Source organism: Hipposideros armiger, unplaced genomic scaffold (genome assembly GCF_001890085.2).
Source record: "Hipposideros armiger isolate ML-2016 unplaced genomic scaffold, ASM189008v1 scaffold_41, whole genome shotgun sequence".
NCBI classification, from domain to species: domain Eukaryota; kingdom Metazoa; phylum Chordata; class Mammalia; order Chiroptera; family Hipposideridae; genus Hipposideros; species Hipposideros armiger.
Genome location: NW_017731391.1, coordinates 5,006,442 through 5,030,583, shown reverse-complemented (window position 1 = coordinate 5,030,583; position 24,142 = coordinate 5,006,442). Strand labels below are relative to the sequence as shown.

Genomic DNA, 24,142 nt, shown 5'->3' with positions numbered 1-24,142 from the left:
CTCTCTCTCTCTCTCTCTCTCTCTCTCTCTCTCTCTCTCTCCTTCACTCCCTCCCTCCCTCCTTCCCTCTCTCATTATGAACTTACATATCCATCGTTTACTACTACAGTAGTTGCCTTCCTAACACTTTTAAAAATGTGATATCCCTTTTTAAAATCTTGAACAAGTTTCCATTGGCTATAGAATAAAACCCAAAGCACACCGTATGGTATTTAGCATTTTTGCTCAGCAACCACACATGCAGTGCACTCTTTTGATGAACCTGAACACCATCTCCTTACATATATGCCACATGATTTTATTTTGCTTGTGCCTTTTCTCTTGTCTTGGGATATCCTGTGTCCAGTTCTCTACCTAGCAAAATCTATCACTTTTAATGATGACTTTCCAATAGCCAAATCCTTTGTACTTAAACTTCCAAATACAATAGCTGGTCCTGGTCGTATTTCTATAGTCTTTTCTTCTTCCTGAGAATATGACATATTAAATTTCAGCTGGTTAATTTCACAGCAGCTTTTATGATAATTAATATTCATTGAAGGTAGGAACCTTATCAATATAAGAGTAGAACTTAATATAGTGCCTGATACATAACTGTCCTTTATTAAACATTTGTTTTTAAGTGAGTTGTTAGAATACTTATCATCTCTTTTTAATATATATCATTCGACACAAAAAATTTGGAAAAAAGTCATTTCATAATAAAAAATCCTAGAAACTATTATTAGTATTCTGTTGTATATTCTCATAGAGTTTTTTCTACTCACACTTTAACGTTATTAAAATCAAAACATAATTAAAGTTTTATAATCTGACCTTTTTACTTAACATTATAGTGTGAGCATTTCCCAATGTCTTTAAGACATTTTGGGAACTCTTTTTCATGATTATCTAATAATTATTCATATGGATATACAACAATTTATTTCGTTATTGTTTATCATTAAAAATTTTCATTTTTTTTCTACAGTATAAATAGACATGTGATAGGCATATTTTATTGCTAAATATTAAATTACTGATTATTGTCTATGGATTTATTATACTAAAGAGATTATATGTTTTAAAGACTCCATACATATTGGTAAATTGATTTTCAAAAGGAAAACCTAACTATTTTGACAATATATAAACTGATAGTAATTTATTATACTCTGGCTGATTTTTCCCTATAAAATTCTTATTTAGTTGTACTTTCAAATTTTTTCCCTTTAAAAAACATACGTATATTTTTGGAATAAAAAGTAATCAGCATGGGCCAGCCGAGTGGCTCAGTTGGTTAAGAGCTTGCTCAAGAGTTTGAGCTTGGAGCAACAGCGGTTCGATGCCCGGCCCAAGCTGAGCTGCTGCTAAGCTGCCAATAGGTAGCAGGATGGCTCAGCAAAAAAAAAAAAAAAAGTAATCAGCAATAAAATTAAATCGCAGAACAATATATACAGCATATTCCAAGTATGTTTTCTAACATTTATATTTGTTAATATATTTTATATGTAAATAAAAGTTTAGAGAAAACACTGAAACAAAACTCATAAACTGAGGATGACAGGAGGAGTGAAAGATTCCCTTTTTAATCTGTCTGCTTCTTGTAACATATTTGTTTATTGCTGATTAGAAAGAAAACAAGAAAAAGAAGGAAAGAAGGAAGGAAATATGCCAGTAACTGAAAATAAGAATTGTGATGAAATATTTTAACTACTAGGACAGGAAACCATTGTAAGGCATAGCAGGGTCACTATAGACTAAGAAGGGATGTTTGACCTGACACCTAAGTTAGTTCCCAAAGCAGGTCCTAAAGCTGTCAAGTGGAGTGAACAAGAGGAGGGAACTTCTTGACGAGCATATGTGCAAGTTCATAAATTAAAGAGCGGATGACCTTTTCCGGGAACTAAAGACATTTATTTTGTTTGCTAAGTGGGGTTCGAGGGTACTGTGGCAAGTGGAAAGGCCAGAGAGATTAGCAGAGCCCTTTCCTAAGGGCTCGTAAGGCAAGAGATTTAGATTTTACCTTAGAAGAAATGAGACACTTTGAAGGATTTTAAGGAAAATGGCATTAATAGACTTGTGTTAGAAAATTATGTCTGCAAAGCATGAATTAAAAACACTTTAAATAAGTACAATTTCTAAGAACAGAAAAAAATGTTAGAACCATATTATTTTGAAATTAATCACAAAAGGTATGGAATATGAAAACCAAAAACTCACTCAAAAGACTGCAGTGTGCTGAATGGATGAAGGGGAGCATCACTGGAGACAGGGAAACCAGTCAGGTAGAAGCTTTGAAATGACCCAGGTGTGTGATAATTGCAACCTGGTTGCTGGGGCATGCCATACCAAAGTCCCACAAACAGAAATTTATCGTTTCTCTGGATGCTAAAAATATGTGAGAAAATGAAGCAGGGTTGGCTTCTACTAAGGGTTGTGAGAGAGAAACTATTCCATGCTTTCTCCTAGCTTCTGGGCAATTCTGGTAATCTTTGGCATTTTTTGCCTTGTACTTCATCACTCCAACCTTCACATTCATCTACATGTAGCATTCTCCTTGTATCTCTCAATTTCCAAATTTCCCCTTATTGTAAGAATTCCGTTATATTGGATTAAGGCCCGCCCCAATGTCCTCATTTTAACTTGATTACCTCTAAAAGACCCTATCTCCAAAAAAGGTGACATTGTGAGGTACTTGGGGTTAGGACTCCAACATAGCTTTTTGTTGAGGGGGGTGGGGGTGACACAATTTAACCTATAACAGGATCTAGAGAGAAAAGAAGGGAATTTAAGGTATCAAGGAAGTAAAATTGACTGCCTTGGTTGATTGGGACTCCTGGGATATGATTTTGGAGACTGTTGGAGAGTAAGTGTCATTTACTTAGATAGAAGTTAGAGAGTGAGGACTGTATGTGCAGGTTGGGCAATTGGAAGACAGTTTATTCACTTTTAGGTGTGAAATATGATAGACCAATGAAAATGCACAATTGACATTGGCTAGAGTTGGGCTGGAGGCTCATATTTGGGAATCGTTATCCTGTTTCTGCCCGTGGAAGTGCCCAGGAAAGCTTGTGCAGTGACAGTCAGAGCCAGGACAGAATATTAACATCCTCTGACATTTATGTCAATGGGAGAGAGGTGTAAAAACAGCTGCCCCCCAAAAGGAGATACAAAATATGTTATGCCCATACGGAAGAGTTTTTATGCCCATAGGGAAATGAGGGTTGATTCAACCTTGTGAAATTCTCCTGGGAGGTCAAGGAAGATGAAAACTGAAGTTTCTGTGCGGTGGGGACAAGCAGCTTGCAACCGGCAAGAGCAAGTTTAGCACCTCAATTGGGGCAGAGTGGAGTGCTGCGAGCTATGAGGAGGTGATGAGATGAGACAGTGGGAGTGGACAGCTCTCCTTAGGTGGAGAGCTGGGGAGGAGGGAAATAGAGCAGAGGCTGGACTGCAGGGCTGATTGGAGATTTTTGGGGTTATTTTCTGTTTTGTTCTGATCTGTTTGTAAGATGGATGAGACCTGCAAGTGTGCAAAAACCAACAAGAGGAATACAGTGGGGAAGTATTTAAGATACAGAAGACAGGATATTCAGAAAAGCCAATTTTAGAGAAATGGAAAGTTGGTAGGATCCTGAGCAAGGATTCACCTATCATAAGAGGGAAAAATAAAAAAACTTTAATTGCATTAAGGGAGGAGTTGGGATGGAGTTAAACTGTATGTTCCAGGTTTTTTTACAAGAGGTTCCCAACCTTCATGGTAAAGGGTGAGAATGCAGGTGGTGGGTTCTACCTTTGATTTCTCTGTATTTGGCGAATCAGAGAAAACACTGTTAACAGTGAAGCTTCAGGGGTACTGATTTTGCCAGTTGTGTTCTTTGTCTGACTGGAGAGGGGCATGTAATGGGAAGGTCTGATGTGGCGATAGTTTGCAGATCTATCGAGTTTTGTAAGTGAGTGCTTATCATATCTAAACCAAAAGCTACATTTCCTGTTTAGGATTTGTGATAATAAATGTCCTATACTGATTTCATTTTACCATAGCATATTGGGAATTTTGCCAAAGTGTATAATAGCACTAATATTTCTAGGATTTTAGTCAATTTTGCAAAGTGGTTTTACTTTTAGATTATCCAGTCAGCAAATTATAGTTTGTTTTACTGACTTAAGGGAAAGACGAGTATACTTGCTTATAAATTTGAATGTTTTTCTTTATAGGTATTCAGTTAAAGTTGTATTACCACATCCTGTGACAATACAGGTGCGCACGTCCAAACCAGATGTATTCATCAAGCTGCAGATCCTAGAAAATGAAGAAACTATTGTGAGCGCCACCGGGAAAGGCCAAGCTCTAATCCCAGCATTTAACTTCTTGGGGAATGAGAAAGCGTTGAGCTCCCAGTGTAAGTGCGGCTTTTAAATATCAGTCATTTTTAAGTAGGTATTTATTTTATGCAACTGAGTTTAAAAATGTTCTCTTTAAGGTAAAATGGCAGTAAACATTGAACTTTGTAAAGCTTGATATTATAATAAAATACTTAAAAACTATTGCATTTTTTTGTATCAAATTAGGTGAAAATCAATAGATTTGTTATAGTTGTACATTAAAGACTTTTTTATTACACGAATCTTCTTAGATTTCTGAATGATAACATTTTTATTATTTTGAAATAAATTTTTACTTTTATTTCCAATTCATTATTTTTAGAAAATATTGTACTTATGAAAATTAACAGAAACTTCGAATTTGTTATTTTCCATGGAATAGTCACAAGAACTATTAATTAATGAAATAAAATTATTTCTGAAATAATGGATAACAGGGACATGGTGAGATATATATTGTTATTTCAGTAACTTGATTCGGACTATAAAAATAACATCAGCCTAATGTAGAAAAATAGAAAATTATAAACAAGGGAACAAGAAATCCCTCGTAATCATTTTACCCAGAAAAAAATACTCTTAGTATGCTCGCTTTTATGCTTCCATTCTTCATTTTTGCTTAACATATCAAACAAAACTTGGTTTTTACTTCTTTTGATAATTGATATTTCTTCTTAAAACTGTAACTTTTTTTCTACTTCGTGGCATTGGTTGGGACCTCCAAACTTATGTTGAATAAGAGTGATGATGATATATTTCCTTTCCTTAAATAGGAAAGCTGATAGCATTTACCATTAAGTATTACGTTTGTTGTTGACTTCTAATAATTGCCGTTCATAAAATTTAAGACAGTTCTTTGGAGTGATAGATAAGAATTTTAGTAAGGAATGGGTTTTGAACTATATTAATTAGCTTTTGTGATTTATAGAAATCATCAAATTTTAAACCTTTAAATTTCAGAAATTAATTTTTAATTTGGAACACTTCCTGGAATAAAACCTACTTATGATGTTTTAATACATTCTTGTATTTAGAATATACTATTTTATTTAGTTTGTTGGATCATATCAATAACTATGGGTATTTTGTTCTCTGTGTATGCATTGTACACTATTCTTTTGAGGCTCTCAAGTTAGAATTATGACAAATTTTAAAAATTAATTTGGAAACTTTCAAACTTTGGAAGCCATTTAAATACTACAGAAATCATTTGGCTTTTAAAAGTTTATTAGATTTGACCTAAAAACTGTCTAATTCTGATGTTTTCAAGGAATAAGTTTTTCTTTGCTTTTAATTACTTTTTAAATAATTTCAATGGTTACTTTTACCAAACTTTTTCATATTTACAATATATATTTTTATTTGAAAGTGACAATTTTACCTAGTATTTCACATGTATCTGCATATATCTGTATACAGGATTCTTTTAACCTTTAAAATTTTTTTCTGAATGTGTTTGCATAACCATTTTTAAATATTAATATTTATTTGTGTTTTTAAAATGTATTCTTGATTAGACTTTTAAGAGATTTCCCTGTTTTTGATATATTAGATTGAATTCTTGGATTAAGCAATCAAGCCTAATGGCTCTTTTATATTCATAATCTATTTTATCAATATTCATATTTATTATTTAAAACTTTTCTTATGCTTTTAAATTTTAATTTATTGTTCTTTTTTCTAGTTTCACCAGTTGAAAGCTTAGTTCATGTTTTAAATCTTATTTTTAAATAAACAAAATTAATGATATACATTTTCCCAGTATAGACATATATATTTGTAGGAAACTACAATACCCATTTTATATGTAGTGTTATAGTAGTTGGCCATGGCCTATGATTTAATTTTGAGTTTCTCTTTAACTTTAAACATTTATAAATTTTTGCAATTTCCAAATAATAATATTGTTTTGGCTAGCCTTTTGTTATTAATATCTAATTAAATTCTGTAGAGTTAGAGTGTGGCTTATTTATTTTCAATTTTGGGAATTTGATTGATGTTTTTCCTATGACTCAATTCAAATCAGTTTCAGTTAGTGTTACACAGAGCTTTGTAAAGAAAACATATGTTCTATTTTGGAGATAAATAGTTTGATGTCTAAATACACACATTCTCTCTAATAAAAATAAAGCTTGCTAATTGTGATATTTAAAAATTTCAAGATTGTTACATTTTATCTTACTGGCATGTAAGTTTTTGGGAAAAGTATTATATGTTAAGATCTACTTTCTTTGTAAAATCTGTAAATATTTCTATCTAGTATTTTTTAGTTTTGCATATTTCTATGTTGTGTTGCTAGTTGCGTAAAGTTCCACATTTGCTTTATATTTTTTGACATGTTGTATTTTTAAAATGAATATAAAGCAGCCTTTCTTCAACTTTAATAGGTTGTCTGATACATTGATTCTTCCATTTATCATTTGCCTGTTCATTTGTATTCATCCATTTAGTCTTTCGATACTTCTCTAATAAATGGATATTTTTTCCTACTCAGTCCAAGATTCTAGTCTCTAAAGTAATATAATTCGTCTACATTTATTTTGATAAATATGCTTTTCCCGAATTCTGCCATCATGTTTTAATTTATAATTGATTATATCTTCTCGTTGATCTTTGTATAACCATTTGGTAGTCAGCACTCTTCCTGAACTCCTAATAGTGTTTATGTTTATACCTTAAGTACACAAGCAAATTACTAAAACCAACTGTCTTGTTACCTATCTTCTATTATTTATATGTTTCTTTTTTATTTATTTTTCCTTTTTTAAAATAGACACAACTCTTTTTCCTCTCTTAGCAACCCTGGCAACAGTGTATGAGTTGTCCTTAGCCTAGGGATATGCCTTTCCAACAGGAATGAGAGTTTGGAGGAGCAGAGAATTGAGAAGACCACTGTTCACATTTCCATCACAATAGATGAGTTTTACCTGTTCTAGAAGTTCATGAAATTGAAAGCATGTGAATACTCTTTCCGCACTGGTGCTTTTTGCTCGGCATAATGTTTTTAAGATACATACATGTTGTTGCTAATCCTTTCCTTTTTATGTCATGGAGTATTATTCCATTGTATGGAGTCTAGAGTATGCTCTCTGCTTTGAAACAATGTTGAATTTTGTTCTGCAGACAGTTTATTTACAGCTCATTTAATCCTATCAAGACTTGGTTCTAAGTTTTCTTAAATTAAGTCTAGAGTTTTCATTACTTTAGGGTTAAGGTAGCTTTACCCCTCAAGAATAGCCTTTCTTGAGCCTCAGCTGAATGCCCTGTGTATTCATTCAAGTCCCTTCATTTTGGCAGAATTCCAATGTCTCTTAACAACTGTGCAACCTTCAGAATCTTCATTACGCTGATGATTTCCCAGTAGTTGTCTGCCAGGCACTGCTGGGTTGTTTGTACAAATGAAGTTTAGAATTCAGCTAAAGGCTCAAGTGGAACCCAATGCATATTTCGGGGCTCCTTTGCTGCTCAAATGCTTCCTTTCTGGTTCCCTGCCTCACAAATTTCAGCTGTCTCAAAAGCTCCAGACTCAAATCTTTGCTTCCTGAACGTGACAATACTGCGGTTCGCTGTTTGGACTCGACTTCCCCGTGTCACAATTAAGAAGTTTCTCGCAAGCAGAAATCTGGGGAAGTGGAGAGATCTCCTTATATGTTTCCCTTCTCTCAAGGATCACAATTCTGGGCTTGCTGTTACAGCCCAATGGCTGCAAACAGTTGATTTATACATTTTGTTGTATTTTATCATTTTTTATGGTATGAGAATAAATCGAATGCCCATCATTCTGTCATGGATGAAATTGGAATGTCCCTGTGTCATTCACTTATGTTCCCTCAATACACATTTAATGACTCAATTAAGAACATATAGCACATTTTAATTTTTATCCCTCCCAATGGTACTTATATTATTGTTAATTACAAAATAATGAATGTTGAAATTAAAAATTAAAATGAAAGTTTTTTATAAGTGTGATAACATATACACACATTCTATTAAACACTAAAGAAGTCATATTATGTGATATTAGTTTAGTGCCATTTGAGTGGCACAGAATGACTGAGAAATTGTTGAATTGTTGCATATTCTTTCATCAATCAGTGGTTACTCAGAAGATGCATTGCTCTGTGCAAATCACATACGTTTATAGTGAGTTCCTTTAAGGCCGGAATATTTCCAGGAAGCCAGTGAAGTATTTTTTTAAACTCCTTAAAACAAAACAAATGGATGTGTTCTTTTGAGTGTCTTATAAAGGTATGCAATGAAAAAACACAGTCAATAAAAGCTACGCATTGTACATATTTTAACTTAAACATAATATTTTTTTCTATTCAGCTAGCAAGCAAATTATTTTAAGTCATGTTTCAGCCAAGAAAGATCAAGAATTGTACAATAAGAAGAAGTCTGCCCAGGGAAGTCAGAAACCTTCTAAGGGTAGACCTGGAAGTGCCGCAACAGACCCTGGTCAGCTCACTTTGGACGATGAAAACCTGAGTGCATCCACTATAGAAGAAAGTGCCAGCACCCCACAGCAGGTATAGTTACACTATTCAGTGGCACTGCTCCTAAAAATCTAACATAAATTACAATAATTCTCTTCCTAAAAATTATCAATGTATAATACTTTCGCTATGCAGTGCCGTCAGTGCATAACCAGAATTGGAGAATTGGACATTATTGAACAATTTCTCCGTACCAAGATTTAAAAATACGTGACAAGTTTAATCTGTATCCTAACCCTATAATGTAGATGTAATTATCTTATTGCATGAGTTATAAAAGGCTATATAACTTTGAGAAGGGTCACATATTAATAAAAACTGACTTGTATGAGTTAAAGAAACGAAAAATAATACATATAATTTAAAGAAACAGAAGAAAACATGACCTATCCATTAGAAAATAAATAAAAAATTAAGAAAATAAAATGGCAGGAATAAATCTTAATATGACAGCAATTACAATAAATACAAATTGATTACTAATCAATTAAAAAGATAAAAATTTAAAGTTAGATAAAAACAGGATCCAACTATAAGTAGTCTGAAAGGGACACTTTCAAATGAAATGGTACAGAAAGCTTAAAGCTAAGCCAAGAGAGAGCTGTGATAATATCTTAATTTCTCAGTATATAGAATTCATGAAGGATATTACATAAAAATACAAGAAAGAATAAAACAAGTAAATATGATAATAACAAACATATAAGTACCTATATACCCAGACTCGATAAATAAAAAGCAAAAACTACAGAGAAAAATAAGTAAGCTAACAATTAATAGTTGAAGAATTTAACACACACCTCTCAGAAACTGACAGATGAAGGTGAAAAATAAAATACTTATGATTTTTAGGATTTGACAAATATAGTTATAAGCTTAATCCTTTAGATAGCTACATAGAACATGTAACCTAACAAACAGAAAACATTTTTTTTCATAAAACACACAGGAAGCCTCAATAAAAAAAAACACTATTCTATATTGTATAGATTTGAACAAAATGGAATGATATAGAAATTAATAAACAGTCTAAAATCCCATAAATGTGGAAACAAAATGAAATATACTAAATTATCCTTTATTTTTGATGTTTAAAAGAACATTTAGAAAGGGATTATAAAATACGAAGTACTCAAAACAATAAAAGGCTATAAATCAAAATTTGTAAGCTACATCTAAAGTAGCATTAAGTAAAATATTGACTTTTAAAATAATTCATCAAAAGCATGAATGAGGGCCTGCTGAGTGGCGTGATGGTTAAGAGCTGTCTTGGGACGCCAGAGGGCCCCGGTTTGGATCCCACATATGAGGGCCAGTGACACTGCCCTCTACAGCTAAGATGATGAACAACAGCTCAACCTGGCACTGGGCTGCCATGAGTCCCTGGCGACAGTGTAGGCTGCAGCCCCTGCTGCAGTGGGTTGCCATGGGCTACCGTGTGTAGCCAGCAGCCAGCATGAGCGGCCAGCAGCCGCCTTAAGCGGCCGTTCAGAAGCTGGTGACTGATCTGACTTGCCTGGGAAGAGCACAATGATGGTGCCAACTTGGGCCAGTGAAGCAACGTCCTCCACAACTAGATTGAAGAACAAAACGACAGCAACTTGTCTGTTCCCCTTCCCCCAATTCCCCAGCAATGTTCCAATCCCCCCAATTCCCCAATAAAAATCTTTAAAAAAAAAAAAGCATGAATGATTTAAAAAAATGAGCTAAACTATTTAAACAAAAAGTTAGAAAAAGAGCAAAAGAAAAAAATTTAATAACAATGAGGAACAAAATATAGGAAGATTAATAAACACTTATTTTTTTAAAGAAAAATAAAGTACACATGCTTCTTATAAGACCAATCAAGAAAGAAAAAAAGAAAGGAAATATACACAAATCAAATATAGAACAAAAAAATAGGGTTGAGGTACAATTCCAAACAACAGATGTCTTCCAAAAAATAAAAATTAAAGTGTTTTATACAACCCTATGCTAACAAATTTAAAACAGAGAAGAAACATGATACGTATCTAGGGTAAGGGGAAGAATGGCAAAACTGCCTCAATATAAAATAGAAAATATAATAATAATAATAATAATAATAAGAAGAAGAAGAAGAAGAAGAAGAAGAAGAAGAAGAAGAGGAGGAGGAGGAGGAGGAGGAAGAAGAAGAGGAAGAAAAAAAAAAGAAGAAATAAAACTGAAATGATCATTTAAGTCTTATCTTTCCAAAAAGCTATAGACCCAGCTGGCTTTACAGGATAGATCTAACAGATTTTCAAGAAGTAAATTGTTCTAAAAAAACAGAAAAACAGCACCAACTTTCTAATCTTTTCTCAGAGATTAATGCAATCTTAATTCCAAAACTGATGAGTAACAAAAATAAAATAAATAAATTTTATTTATAAGCATGGATGAAAAAATTATGAAAGAATATATAATGGCAGGTCTTGGTGGGGATGTGAGGATAAGCTTTTATAGACTGTAGTGTTACAGAGTTTGGAGAACATCTGATAGTATTTTATTAAATTATGATGATCCAGAAAAACATGCATTTATTAATGTTTAAAATAATAAATTTTAGGCACATATTATGTTTATTCATATTGATTTTGCCTAAATATTGCATTTTGTTTCAGAATTACAAGTATATTATACAGTGTTTGGTATTGTATAACAGTTGGCCTCTCACTGAAAGTCAGCTGATGTTTGTTCAAGCACTAAAAGACTTAGAGAAAAATGATAACAAAGGTATGTCACCCTAAATATTATTTATGTATTTTATATTTTTTATAAATATTTAATGGTAAATTTGTCATGTGGCTATTATTTCTTACAATCCATGGCATTTCCTGTTTGGTTATTTGATTACATGTTACAAAATTTTTACTAGCTTGGTTTATAAGGACCAAAAATACGAGGTCAGACAATTAAGTTTGTGAACTTGTTGCGACGATGTTGCTAACTTTTTCTGATATCAGAGGGATTATTCATTATGAATTTGTACCAACTGGACAAACAGTTAACCAAGTTTGCTATTTGGAAGTGCTGCAAAGGCTGAGTGAAAAACTTAGACGACCAGAATTTTTCACCAACAATTCATGGCTCTTGCATCACAGCAATGCACCAGCTCACACAGTGCTGTCTGTGAGGGAGTTTTTAGCCAGTAAACAAATAACTGTATTGGAACACCTTCCCTACTCACCTGATCTGGCCCCCAATGACTTCTTTCTTTACCCAAAGATCAAGGAAATATTGAAAGGAAGACATTTTGATGATATTCAGGACAGCAAGAGTAATACGATGACAGCTCTGATGGCCATTCCAGAAAAAGAGTTCCAAAATTGCTTTGAAGGGTGAACTAGGTGCTGGCATTGGTACATAGCTTCCCAAGGGGAGTATTTTAAAGGTAACCATAGTGATATTCAGCAATGAGGTATGTAGCACTTTTTCTAGAATGAGTTTGCAAACTTAATTGACCTGGTAAAGCATCTTTTTTTGACCAAAATGGTATGAAATTGGAAATCAATTACCAGAAGAAAACTTTAAAAAATCACAAGTAGGTGATTAAACACAATGCTACTGAACAACCAATGGGTGCAAGAAGAAAACAAAAGTTAAATCAAAATAATATCTAGAGACAAATGAAAATGGAAATGCAACATATCAAAATGTGTAGGATGCAGCAAAAGCAGTTCTAAGAGGGAAGTTTGTAGCAGCAATGCCTCTATTAAGAAAAAAGAAAGATCCCAAATAACTTAACTTTACACCTCAAAGAACTAGAAAAAGAACAAAATTCAAAAATAACAGAAAAAAAGGAAACTACTCTGAACAATTATATGCCAACAAACTGGACAACCTAGGAGAAATGGTTAAATTTCTAGAAACTTAAAACATACCAAGACTGAATCATAAATAAATAGAAAATCTGAATAGAACAATTAATAGTAAGGAGCTTGAGTCAGTAATAAAAAAAACTCTGAACAAAGAAATGTCTAGGACCAGATGGCTTCAATGGTGAATTCCACCCAACATTTAAAGAATTAATGTCAATATTTTTCAAACTCTTCCACAAAATATAAGAGGAAAGAATACTTCCAAACGAATTTTATGAGCCCAGCATTACCCTGACTCCAAAATTAGATGATACTACAAGAAAAGAAATTATAGCCCAATATCCCTGATGAACATAGATGCAAAATTCATCAATAAAATACAAGCAAACCAAATTCATCAATACATTAAAAGGATCATATACCATGAACAAGTGAGATTTATTCCACGGACACAAGGATGGTTCAATACCCACAAATTAATCAGTGTGATACACCACATTAACAAAATGAAGGATAAAAATCAGATGGTCCTGTCAATAGATGAAGAAAAACATTTGACATAATTGAACATCCATTTAGGATAAAAACTGTCAACAAATGGATATAGAGGGAACTTACCTGAACATAATAAATGTAATATATGACACCTTTCCAAAGAAGACATACATGGTGAACAGGTACATGAAAAGATGCATGACATCACTAATCACTGGAGAAATGCAAATGAAAAACAAAATAAGACATTATCTCCCACGTGTTAGAATGGCTATCATCAAAAAAGACAAAAATAACAAGTGTTGATGAGAATGCAGGGAAAATAGAAACTTTGTGCACTGCTGGTGGAAAGCATGTCCATGTAGCCACTATGAAAAACAATATGGAGTTTCCTCAAATAATTAAAAATAGAATTACTATGTCATCCAGCAATCCCACTTGTGGGTATAAGTTAAAAGGAAATGAAATCAGTGTCTCAAAGAGATGACTGTGCCCTCATGTTCATGGCAGCATTATTAGACATGACACTAAGTTTCCATCAGTGGATGAATGGATAAAGAAATTGAGGTATATATACACAATAGAATACTATTCAGCCCTATAAAGAAGGAAAACCTATTCTTTGCACCAACATGAATGTACCTTGAAGGCATTAATCTAAATGAAATAAGTCAGAGAAAGCCAATGCTGTACGATATAATTTTTATGTGGAATCTGAAAAAACAGAACTCATAGAAACATAGAACTGATTGGTGGTTGCCAGAGAGAAGGGGGCAGAAGGGTAGAGGAAATGGATGAAGGTGGTCAAAAGGTACAAACTTCCAGTTAGAAGATAAATAAGTTCTAGGGATGTAAAATATAGCATGGTGACCATAGTTAACAATACTGTATTGTATATTTGAAAGTTGCTAAGAGAATAGACCTTAAAAGTTCTCATCATAAGTGTAAGAAAAGAAAAAAAAATTGTAACTATGTGAGGTGATGTGAACTTATTGTGGAAATCATTTCACAGTATAAATATATCATTATATTATACACCTTAAACTAATCCAATGTTATCTGTCTATTACATCTCAATAAAACTTAACCAGAAAACGTCGAAAACTTATGTCCACACATAAACCTGCACATGGATGTTTATAGCAGCTTTATTCATAGTAGCCAAAAGTTGGGAGCAACCAAGATGTCCTTCACTAGGTGAATAGATAAATAAACGGTGGTACATCCAGACAATGGAATATTATTCAGCTCCACAAGGAAATGAGGCATCAAGCTATGAAAAGACATGAAACAACCCAAAATGCATACTACTAAGTGAAAGAAGCTAATCTGAAAAAGCCACATAATGTATGATTCCCACTGGAGAAGATAAAACTATGGAGGAAGTAGAAAGATCAATAGTTACCAGGGGTCTGAGTGGGGGAGGGATGAAGAGGCGGAGCACAGAGAATTTTCAGAGCAGTGAAAACAGTCTGTATGCTATTATAATGATGAATGCATGCCATTGTACATTTTTCCTAACCTGTAGAAGGTACAACAGCAAAAGTGAGCCCTAAGGTAAACTATGGGCTTTGGGTGATGATGATGTGTGGGTGTAGGTGGGTCCCTTGTAACCAATGTACCACCCTGGTGTGGGATGCTGATCGTGGGGGAGGTTGTACATATTGGGGGTAGGGAGCATATGGGAAATCTCTGTACCTTCCTGTCAACTTTGCTATGATCCTAAAACTTCTCTACAAAAAAAATAATAAAGTCTTAAAAAAAGGGGGCATGACATAAAAATGTAAACGCCTCCATTTTTTTTTTTGGACTCCATAATTCTCAGTCCAAATGCCCTCAGTAACCACCATCAAAACTTACTTTGTTTTACTCCTGAATTTTTAATGCCTGTCTATCCTATACTTGATAAAACACAAGTCTTAGAGTTCTGATCACCCTCTAACAAACACAATGCTTGACTTGTTTATTGTGTTATTATTCCCTACCAAAATGGCCCCTTGAGGGCAGGGAGTTTCGTCAGTTCTTGCCTGTTCGATCTCTTGCATTATCCATAGTGCAAACTACACAGTTATCACTCCCTAATATTGGCTGAATGAGTGAATGAAAGGACATGTGTAGGCTGTTCTTATTATTATAGCCCTTATTCACTAATTGCCAAAAAAACCCACCTCTGTTCATGGATTTGCTTGCTTGTACTATCTGCATGGACCTGATCAGTTAAAGAGTTAATAAAGATTTGTTTATTGCTGAAGTTAGGAGAAAACTATTATGAGTGAGCTAAACCTTTATTCAAAGCGACAGATTCTAGTGTGGGACATAAAATTCAAAGAAAATTTCTAAGAAAAAATGACACTGAGAGTCCCCATTTCCTTCCGAATACATTGAGTGTGCGTCTAGACGACTCTGTGGGAGTCCTTAACTTGCCTTCCTCCCTCACCGCCCTCCTCTCACGGGGCCGGGACTCTGCCTCAGCCTCATCGGTTTACCTCCAGAACCAGATAGAGGCTGTAAGTAAATGTGTATTGAAGGAATGCATGACCATGCTATGCCGGGGACAGCGGGAGTGTTTAAGTGCTAATGGTGTCCTGGCCTGCTGTTCTACAAAAGACTCTGGGGCTATGTCGGGGTCAGTGAGCAAGTGCTGTGATCTTTTCCAATGTCTAACATGGACACGTGTGAAGAAGTGGTAGCACCAGAGTCTCCTAGCTGCCACCTCTTTGCTATTCATATGTCCTGTGTATAACCCCCAGGGCAGGCACACTCAGGGGCTCAAAAATTATTTTTTGAACCAGAGGCTGTGCTACTGTTTACTAGTGATATACTCAAAAACCCCAAAGGCAGATAGCCTTTCGTACATTCTCTAGGTAAATTCATGGGATATAAATTTTGCTGAAACATCTCTGCCTCACCCTCCCCTCCCAGAGGTGACGCCTGCACTGCCCAGCACCACTGAGTGTCTGAAATACAGTGCAGGTAAGACTTCAATCTAGAATTCTTGTCTACCAGAAGAGAACACGATTACTGTATGAATAAATGTCATGAAAGTGGAAAGTGTGCAGGCCACTTTTCAGCCTAAATATATCTGTTGATCCACACATTGTGCTTACAATGGCAGTTAGCTTCGTCCCACTGCCCTTGTGACATGCTCTCTGAGATGATGTTTAGAGCCCTGTCCTTTTCTCTGGGTCCTTAGCTACAAAGGCTTTCTGACCTTACCTAATTCTCTGTAACTCTGCCTTAATGGATTACCTATAGCTAGGAATATGAGTCATTTAACTATTTTGGAATTGACCACCCACACCCAATATTATACTAAAGATACTAGCCAAAACAATTAGGCAAGAAAATGAACTAGATTAGAAACTAATTAGAAAGTAGGGATGGTTGCATAACCTGCTGAATATACCAAAACTCACTGATTTGTACTCTTAAATGGTGAGTTTATGGTATGTGAATTATTTCTCAATTTTATAAAAAGGAGTCACTCAGATTTTTATAAAAGATCTGTTTGTTTGTTTGTTTGTTTGTTTGTTTGTTAAAAAAAGAAGAAAAATCCAAACACCTTAGACTAACCGTTTTTTTGTTTTTTTTTTTCCTGACTTGCTTCTCTTGTTCCTACAGGATGTGATTTTATTGTTATGACTCACTGGTTTCCATTCTTATATCTCTCTAGTTCATGGAGAGAAACATGAGGAGTTAATTCCCTTGGGAAGCCCAGATTCCCATGCTATTAGTGAGGGGCAAAAATCTTCCGGAACATCCAGAACAACAAGGAAAGGCAAAGAAAAGTTTTCTGAGAAAGAAAAGACAGCCAAAGAAAAACAAGCACCTCGCTTTGAGACTCAGGTAGGCGTGGTATTTCTTCTCATTGGAGCCACTTAATAAACTTAGGTTCACTGGGTCCTTAGCTGCCCATCTCTCCTGAGAACAATACTGAAAAATTATACCTCCCTGGTTTCAGCAGCCATCTAGACACCTTAAGGATGTTCCATGAATGTCTTCTGCAAGTAGCCTTCTCTAGGTTAGTATCAAAAAGCATTAATTGAACTTTTAATATGTAAAACACTGTTTGGGGGACTTGGGTGTCTATTATTAATATTATACAGGTCCTACTTTCATAGAACTCACAGTCCAGTGGAGGAAACTGAAGATAAACAGAGAGTTTAATGCTAGACATTGCATGTGCAGTGGTAGAAAGAACAGGTATTTATCCATGTTAGCCTCTCTGTGGAGGATCAGAGTCCTGAACTGAGTCAATGAGCAAAGACATACTGAGGCAAAATCCAACACAATCTGTTTTGTTTTGTTTTGAATTATTAAAGTATGAGAAAGAAGGCTAGAGGGGTAAGTAAGGGTCAGATGGCGGAGAGCCTGATTAGAAGCCTGAGACTCCATCAGCCCAGGGGTCCTGATTCCAAATTCTTTCAGGGTTAGTTAGATAATTATAATGATTAGGGGTAACGAAGATGTGGGTGGCAAATTTGTGGAGTGCAAGCACAGGCCTACAGATACTCAAACTCAAGTTATTTAAAAGCACTGTACTCAAAACAAAACACCTGTGAGGACAAATTCTTCCCACTGTTTGTATTCATTGCTTAGGCTAAACAGAGTTGGAAGGTGACAGGTTTAAAAAGTGTATTACCATGATCAGATTGATATTGCAGATAACCTGGTGACTCTTAAGCATATGAATTTAAAAGGGAAAAGCTAGAGATGGAAAAGCATCTAAGAAAGTCCTACAGCTGTCCAGGCAAAAGAGTGCAAGCTGTGCCAGGTACGGGTCAAAAGCAAGAAAGAAGAGGACAAATAAAGATCTAGGAAACAAACAGGTTATATAGTTGTTAATCCAAGTGGATGCGAAGGAGCAAGAAGGAGTAAAGGATATCTCCAAGATTTCCAGCCGGATTAACTAAATAGGATGTTGGTACCACTAGTAAATAGACACTGAAGAAAAATTAACACATTAAGAGAATGATGACTCGGTTGTCCCAGACTCCAGTAATAGAAAAACGTGTCCACTTGCATTCCCAAGATTTAATTTCCTAGCTATTGGAGCCTTCTCTTGGAAACACTGGGAAGTAAATCAGCCATACCTGACTTCCACTGGGGGCAGGAGGAAACTGAGGGGTTGTGTGCCCAGATTTCTGCTCTTCTGTTTGTGTAGCTGATGCTGGCCAGCCCCAGCCCACACCAAGGCCAGGAAGGGGCGAGTCACCACTGCTGCAGAAGCATTGCAGCCTGCACCCCATAATGCAAAAGCCGTGTGGGGAAGCAGAGAAGACAGCAAAGGTATTTCTTGTGCTCACCTAAATATTATTAGGAGATAAGCCGCATCAGTCTACAAAGGGGATGCTGTACACACAAAGTAAGATGTAAATGGACCCAAAGCGAAGCATAAACTTGAAGTAGCACTGAAACTCTCCAAGCAATGTATTGGAATTTCCAAACTTAGCACTTCTGTTCCCAAGGGACTTACAAAAGTGAGTATTCATGTCCCATTTTCTAAGTACTTTGAACTTTGTTTCAAAGGCTGTTTTTGGCGATCAGAATGAAATGACTTTACATTTAGCTCAATGTAAGCCAAGTTCTTGAGTATTAAGAAGAATATCAGATGGTGGCTGGTTAAAACAGAAAAATCTTAAACAAACCATCAAATCTCTGAAAAAAATATAGTGTTAAATTAGCAGGAAAGCGTTTTCCAGAAAAGAGAAGTCATGCTATAGATGACGATGAAGATATATAGTAAATAAAGCCTTTTTCTTTACACAAATAGTTTAACCACAATATTTGGAGAGTCATTCTACTTTTTATCAAATCATATTAATTCATACATCAAACGTGTAGAAACAATGCCTCAAAAAAAGAAAAAGAAAAGAAACGTTTCCAGGACAAATCAGAAATTGCAGATAAAATGTTGAGGAAGGGAAATGCAATTCTGCTGATACTGGCGTCCTGTCGGATAAGAAACTAGACTCAGAATCTCCATATACTGTGGACAAGCTTGCAGTCCCCCGTGGGATGGACATCTGAGGTTCTCCTAGTTTCTACTACACAAAGCACTGCTAACTTCCTCATCCCACTGAGGGCATACAAGCTTTAGTAGGCAGTTATGCTGGTGGGCTTTTTCCCACATTAAAGTATGATTCAGACAGAAGAGTCAGCCAGAAGAGGAAGTGGGATGAAAACTGAACAGGCTATAAGCAAAGACAAAAAACACAGAGGAGAGGGTCAGCCTAGTGGCGCGATGGTTAAGAGCTGGCTTGGGACGCCAGAGGGCCCCGGTTCGGATCCCACATATGAGGGCCAATGACTGCCCTCCACAGCTAAGATGCTGAACAACAGCTCAACTTGGAGCTGGGCTGCCATGAGTTGCCGGCGACGGCGGAGGCTGCAGTCCCTGCTGCAATGGGTTGCCATGGGCTACCATGTGTAGCCAGCGGCCAGTGTGAGCGGCCCTCAAGCCGCCGTGAGCGGCCAGCCAGAAGCCAGTGACTGATCTGCCTCGCCCGGGAAGAGTGCAATGATGGTGCCAACTTGGGCCAGTGAAGCAACGCCCTCCACAACTAGACTGAAGAACAAAATGACAGCAACTTGTCTGTTACCCTTCCCCCAATTCCCCAGTGCTGTTCCCATCCCCCCAATTCCTCAATAAAAATCTTTAAAAAAAAACACAGCGGAGAAAAAGCATTTATCTCCTCAACAGGAAAAGATTGCAAGGGTGAGTACTGATGACAGAACTTGGGCATTAATTCAAGCATTAAGAACAACTGACCCAAACAAAGCTCTGCATTAAGAGGGTTGAAAAATTGACTTTCCCTCTTCAAGAATTCCCTAAGGGAAAAGGAGTGGCTGCTAAAGAAAGAATTGGTCTATATTTATTGTGACTGAGACAAATTAAAGGGTGACATTCTTTGGGCAGCAGTTAGAGAAATTTTGGCCTTGATTGGCTGCATGAATCCAGTGAAAAGAAGGGGATTTCTCATTCAAACAACTGATGGTGGAGGAAAAAAGGCTGTGGTTGGTCTTCTGACACTGCGAAAAGTAGTTGGCCCGACTCAAAAACCAGTTCATCAGCTCTTCAGCTGCATTTGTGGTGTACCCACAAGCGCCATATTAACTTTCTTGTTGGGATTGTTCCAAACGCACCTCTATGAATGTGGGGAATTTCATGGAAAATTGGGCTCAGTTGTGTTTTCACAAAATGTCATTGTTGGAACAGTAAGCAGGAGTTGGAGCCATGCATTTTAAGACAGTCAAACATGGGAAAATATTCTTAAGGGTGGACTAGGATACGCACTAATGACTGAAACAGCAGGAAATCCCACACATCCTAAGGTAGATGCAGCAAGAGCCATGGTAAACAGAAGGAAGATGCCAGCAGCTTTTATGTTCAGGAACTAGGGTCATTTTCCTGGAATCAACTCTCACTATTTGGGAGGCTGTTGTGTTAGGTTTACGGCTCCTAAACAAAACTTGCATAAAAGATTTTTCGTTCCAAAGATTTTATGACCAGACCTGGGACTGTCTCTCAAAGGGAGAGATCAGCAGCTAAGTCTTGGTGGGTAAGGAATTTATAGCTGAAGCTGGATACAGAAGCAAAAAAAAAGCAGTTAGTGAGTAAAAAGAGAAAAAACTTTAACAAACAGAGTTAACTTATCTTCTAGTTAGCCATAAAACTTGGCAAGTTTATTTTCTTCTAACGAACTATAAATCAGGACTTAATTATCTTTTTCTAACAACATACCTAACTTATCTTTTCCCTAGCAAGCAAGCCATAAAGCATTTAGTTTATCTTTTCCCTAACAAGCAAGCTATAAAGCATACCTAGCTTATCTTTTCCCATTCTCTTGACAAGATACTTTGTTAATTTTTGCTGAAGCAGAAGTTTCTTTCATTCCTCTGGGTGGGGGCCCTAGCCTAGGGTCTGGGCCTGGGTCCCTACAGTTGGTATAAAATATGGCAGAGCCCCACCTGCTGCTTCAGGCAGTGTGTGCATTGGGGAAATGATCTTCCTCAAGATGGAGGTTTGCTTCTGAATCACCCCTCAGCATTAGCAATGCATGACTGTAAATGTCTGGCCAGACGTCTCATTAGAATATGGGGAATATAATCAATAATGCTGTAAAGATTTGGTAGGGTATCTCATGGATGCTTGTCTTGTTAGAGAGACCACTTTATGGACGGTGTAGGTGCCTGACCACTGCAGTGTACACCTGAAGCTGCAGCTGAATAATATTGTATGTCAACTATAATTTTATATATATATATATATATATATATTATAGTTATATATAAATATAGTCACAGGATGTGGAGCACAGCATAGGAAATAGACTCAATGGAATTGTAACAGCTATATACGATATCAGAGGGGTAGTAGATTGGGGGAGAGGGGTTATAACTTTGTAAGGGGTGTAAATGTCTAACTATTACATTGTTTTGTACACCTGAACCTAAAAAAAAGAATGCACAGTATCCCTGGGCATGGGACGTTATGAGAGTGATGTGAGAAACACCATGACACACATAGCTTCAAAACCAAGCTGTCTGATGTTATCAACAGTGCCACAGATTCAGAAGTCCATATAATACTTGATAGTCTATTATTTCCTCTATTTTAGAGTCAATCCTGTAATGTTGAAAACGTTAAGCTAATTTCTTAATAAATTTACAGTACTTAGGTTTTCACTAGCTAGCTACATCCTACAATCCACATGCTGCCTTTTTCTGTAATAACATCTAAACAGATGTAGAAAAATGGAATTTTCTGTATCAAAGGACAATTACATTTGAAATATAAAAGAACCAGATACAGCTTTCTATTCAAAATTTGCTTGTTTCCACATTGTTTGGTTCAAAAACAGGTGAAGTTTGAATCAAGCACTTGTTCCCCCTGAAACTTCAAGATAAACTTTTCTAGATGCAGCTCTAGTTTTTTATTCACTGTTACAAAATCAATTATTTGAATTCATTGAGAAAATATTCCTACCATTAACGAAAGTGACTTATTGAAATTTAAGACAAAGAAGCTTAACTGGATCTGTGAATTCTCATGAGACAGGCAGCCCGCCCTTTGTCCTTCAGGGTCCTCTTCCCCCATCGAAACTTGATTCCCAAAGAGGTTTTGATAAACTTATTTGTCCAGCAATATAAAAGATGGTAAAAGCTTATGTACTATATTTTATAAGGGAGAAATAAAAGAATTTCCAATTGGGAGGTTTAAGTTCTCATCAGAATATTAGGGAAATATTATAGAAAACAAGGAGCTTTCTCCTTATTTTTGATATCATTAAAACCAAACTGCAAGTGAAAACTTTATTCAGTGGCCCTTCCAATCCGCAGTTCCCCACCTGCATTATGGATAATTATATGGATAGTTGACATTGTTTCAGGTTTATCTAAAGTCCTTAGGAACCATATCAGTCTCAAGCCTCTCTCCCTACCAGATAGCCACCAATTGACCTCACCTATAAAGACGCTTTCAAGTCCTACGTCAATGAACTCCCAGCCTAAGGTCCATGAAAGTGCTCCTATGAGACATCAGCATGTTCTTAACTTTCATAATGCATATCCAGAGGGTGCCAAAAAAATGTATACACATTTTGAGAAAGAAAGAAACTATTAAAATTTTAATGCTCAATATATGCCAATAACAAAAGATGAATACAAGTCACGTTTGACTTCTGCAATTACAAGAAGTGGTCAAAGTGGCTACCATCAGTGTCCAGACACTTTTGATTATGGTGAACTACTGCTTGAGCAACATTGACCAAAGTGTCCACTTGTATGCATTTTTTTGGCACCGCCAGTATATCAAGTAAAATATCCAGACTTAGAAATGATCAACTATTCCTACCCTGATTTTTGTGTAGAAATGCTATGAGTGAGCCTAACAGTAATTTAATTTTCTTTTTTTTAGTTTAGGTAAATTTTGCATAGAGTAAAATGCAACAATCTTAAATATATAATTCAATGAGTTTTGACAAGTGCATTAACCATGGAACACTCGTCTCTATCAAGCTATAGATTATAGGTGATTTCTATAAGCTTAGAAATTCCCTCAAATTTCTTTGCAGCTGATTCTGCCAATCCCATTCCTCACCCCAAGGCAACAGTTTTGATGCTCTGCAATGTCATGCAAATGAATAATACAAGACGTATTCTTTTGTCTTAACTTCTTTATCTCAGTATAATGTCTATCTGTGAGATTCAACCACACTGTGGTGTACAGTAGTTTATTGCTTTTTAATGTTAAGCAGTATTTGATCATATGAAGATATTATAATTTGCTTATCCATTCATTAACTGATAGACATTTATATTGTTTCTTTGTTTCTTTTTTTTTTTTTTTTGCTATTATGAATGAGGCTGTAATGAATATTCTTACCTAGGTCTTTTTGTGAATATATGTTTTCATTTCTCTTGGGTAAATACTTAATAAGGAAATTATGGATCACCAGGTTAAATCTAGACTTTTTAAAAGGCGGAAAGCATCTGACCCAAAGGTTTTTGTTTTATCAGATGTCCACTGTTCACTCTCAACAAGAAGACCCAAACAAACCCTACTGGATTTTGAGGTTGGTCACTGAATACCATGAAGCAGACTTTTTTGAAGTGAAAAAAGATACAGAACGAGCAGATGAAATCCGAGCCATGAAGCAAGCCTGGGAGACGACGGAGCCAGGAAGAGCCATCAAGGTCGCCTGAATTTGCAAAGCTGTTCTTTTCCTTCTCATTCCTAGGCATGGTCGGAAGGAAGAGGCATGTTGGTGAAACCACATAGTCTTCCCCTTAGGAATGGTATCTAGAATTTACTCCAACGTTGACTAATGAGCTGTTAAGACCACCTTTGGATACACTGTGAAATATTACCCTTCTGATACCTAGATGACTTACAAAAGCAAAGCACATAATGGTGCCACTTATTGGCCCAAACTGCAGGGTACCTCATTCTTTCACATA

General features: G+C 35.8%; 1 protein-coding gene and 1 pseudogene across 1 annotated transcript in view; both read left to right on the top strand.

Annotated features, from left to right (window-relative positions):
* Positions 1–24,142, top strand: part of ADGB (androglobin) — a 155,746-nt gene that overhangs the window by 114,424 nt on the left and 17,180 nt on the right. The window contains exons 27-31 of the mRNA XM_019638918.1: positions 4,201–4,385; positions 8,701–8,900; positions 11,489–11,600; positions 16,854–17,026; positions 23,702–23,878. Coding sequence (XP_019494463.1) covers positions 4,201–4,385; positions 8,701–8,900; positions 11,489–11,600; positions 16,854–17,026; positions 23,702–23,878 — 847 coding nt within the window. The remainder of the gene's footprint in view (positions 1–4,200; positions 4,386–8,700; positions 8,901–11,488; positions 11,601–16,853; positions 17,027–23,701; positions 23,879–24,142) is intronic.
* On the top strand, positions 18,453–21,835 carry LOC109380865 (calcium-independent phospholipase A2-gamma-like; annotated as a pseudogene).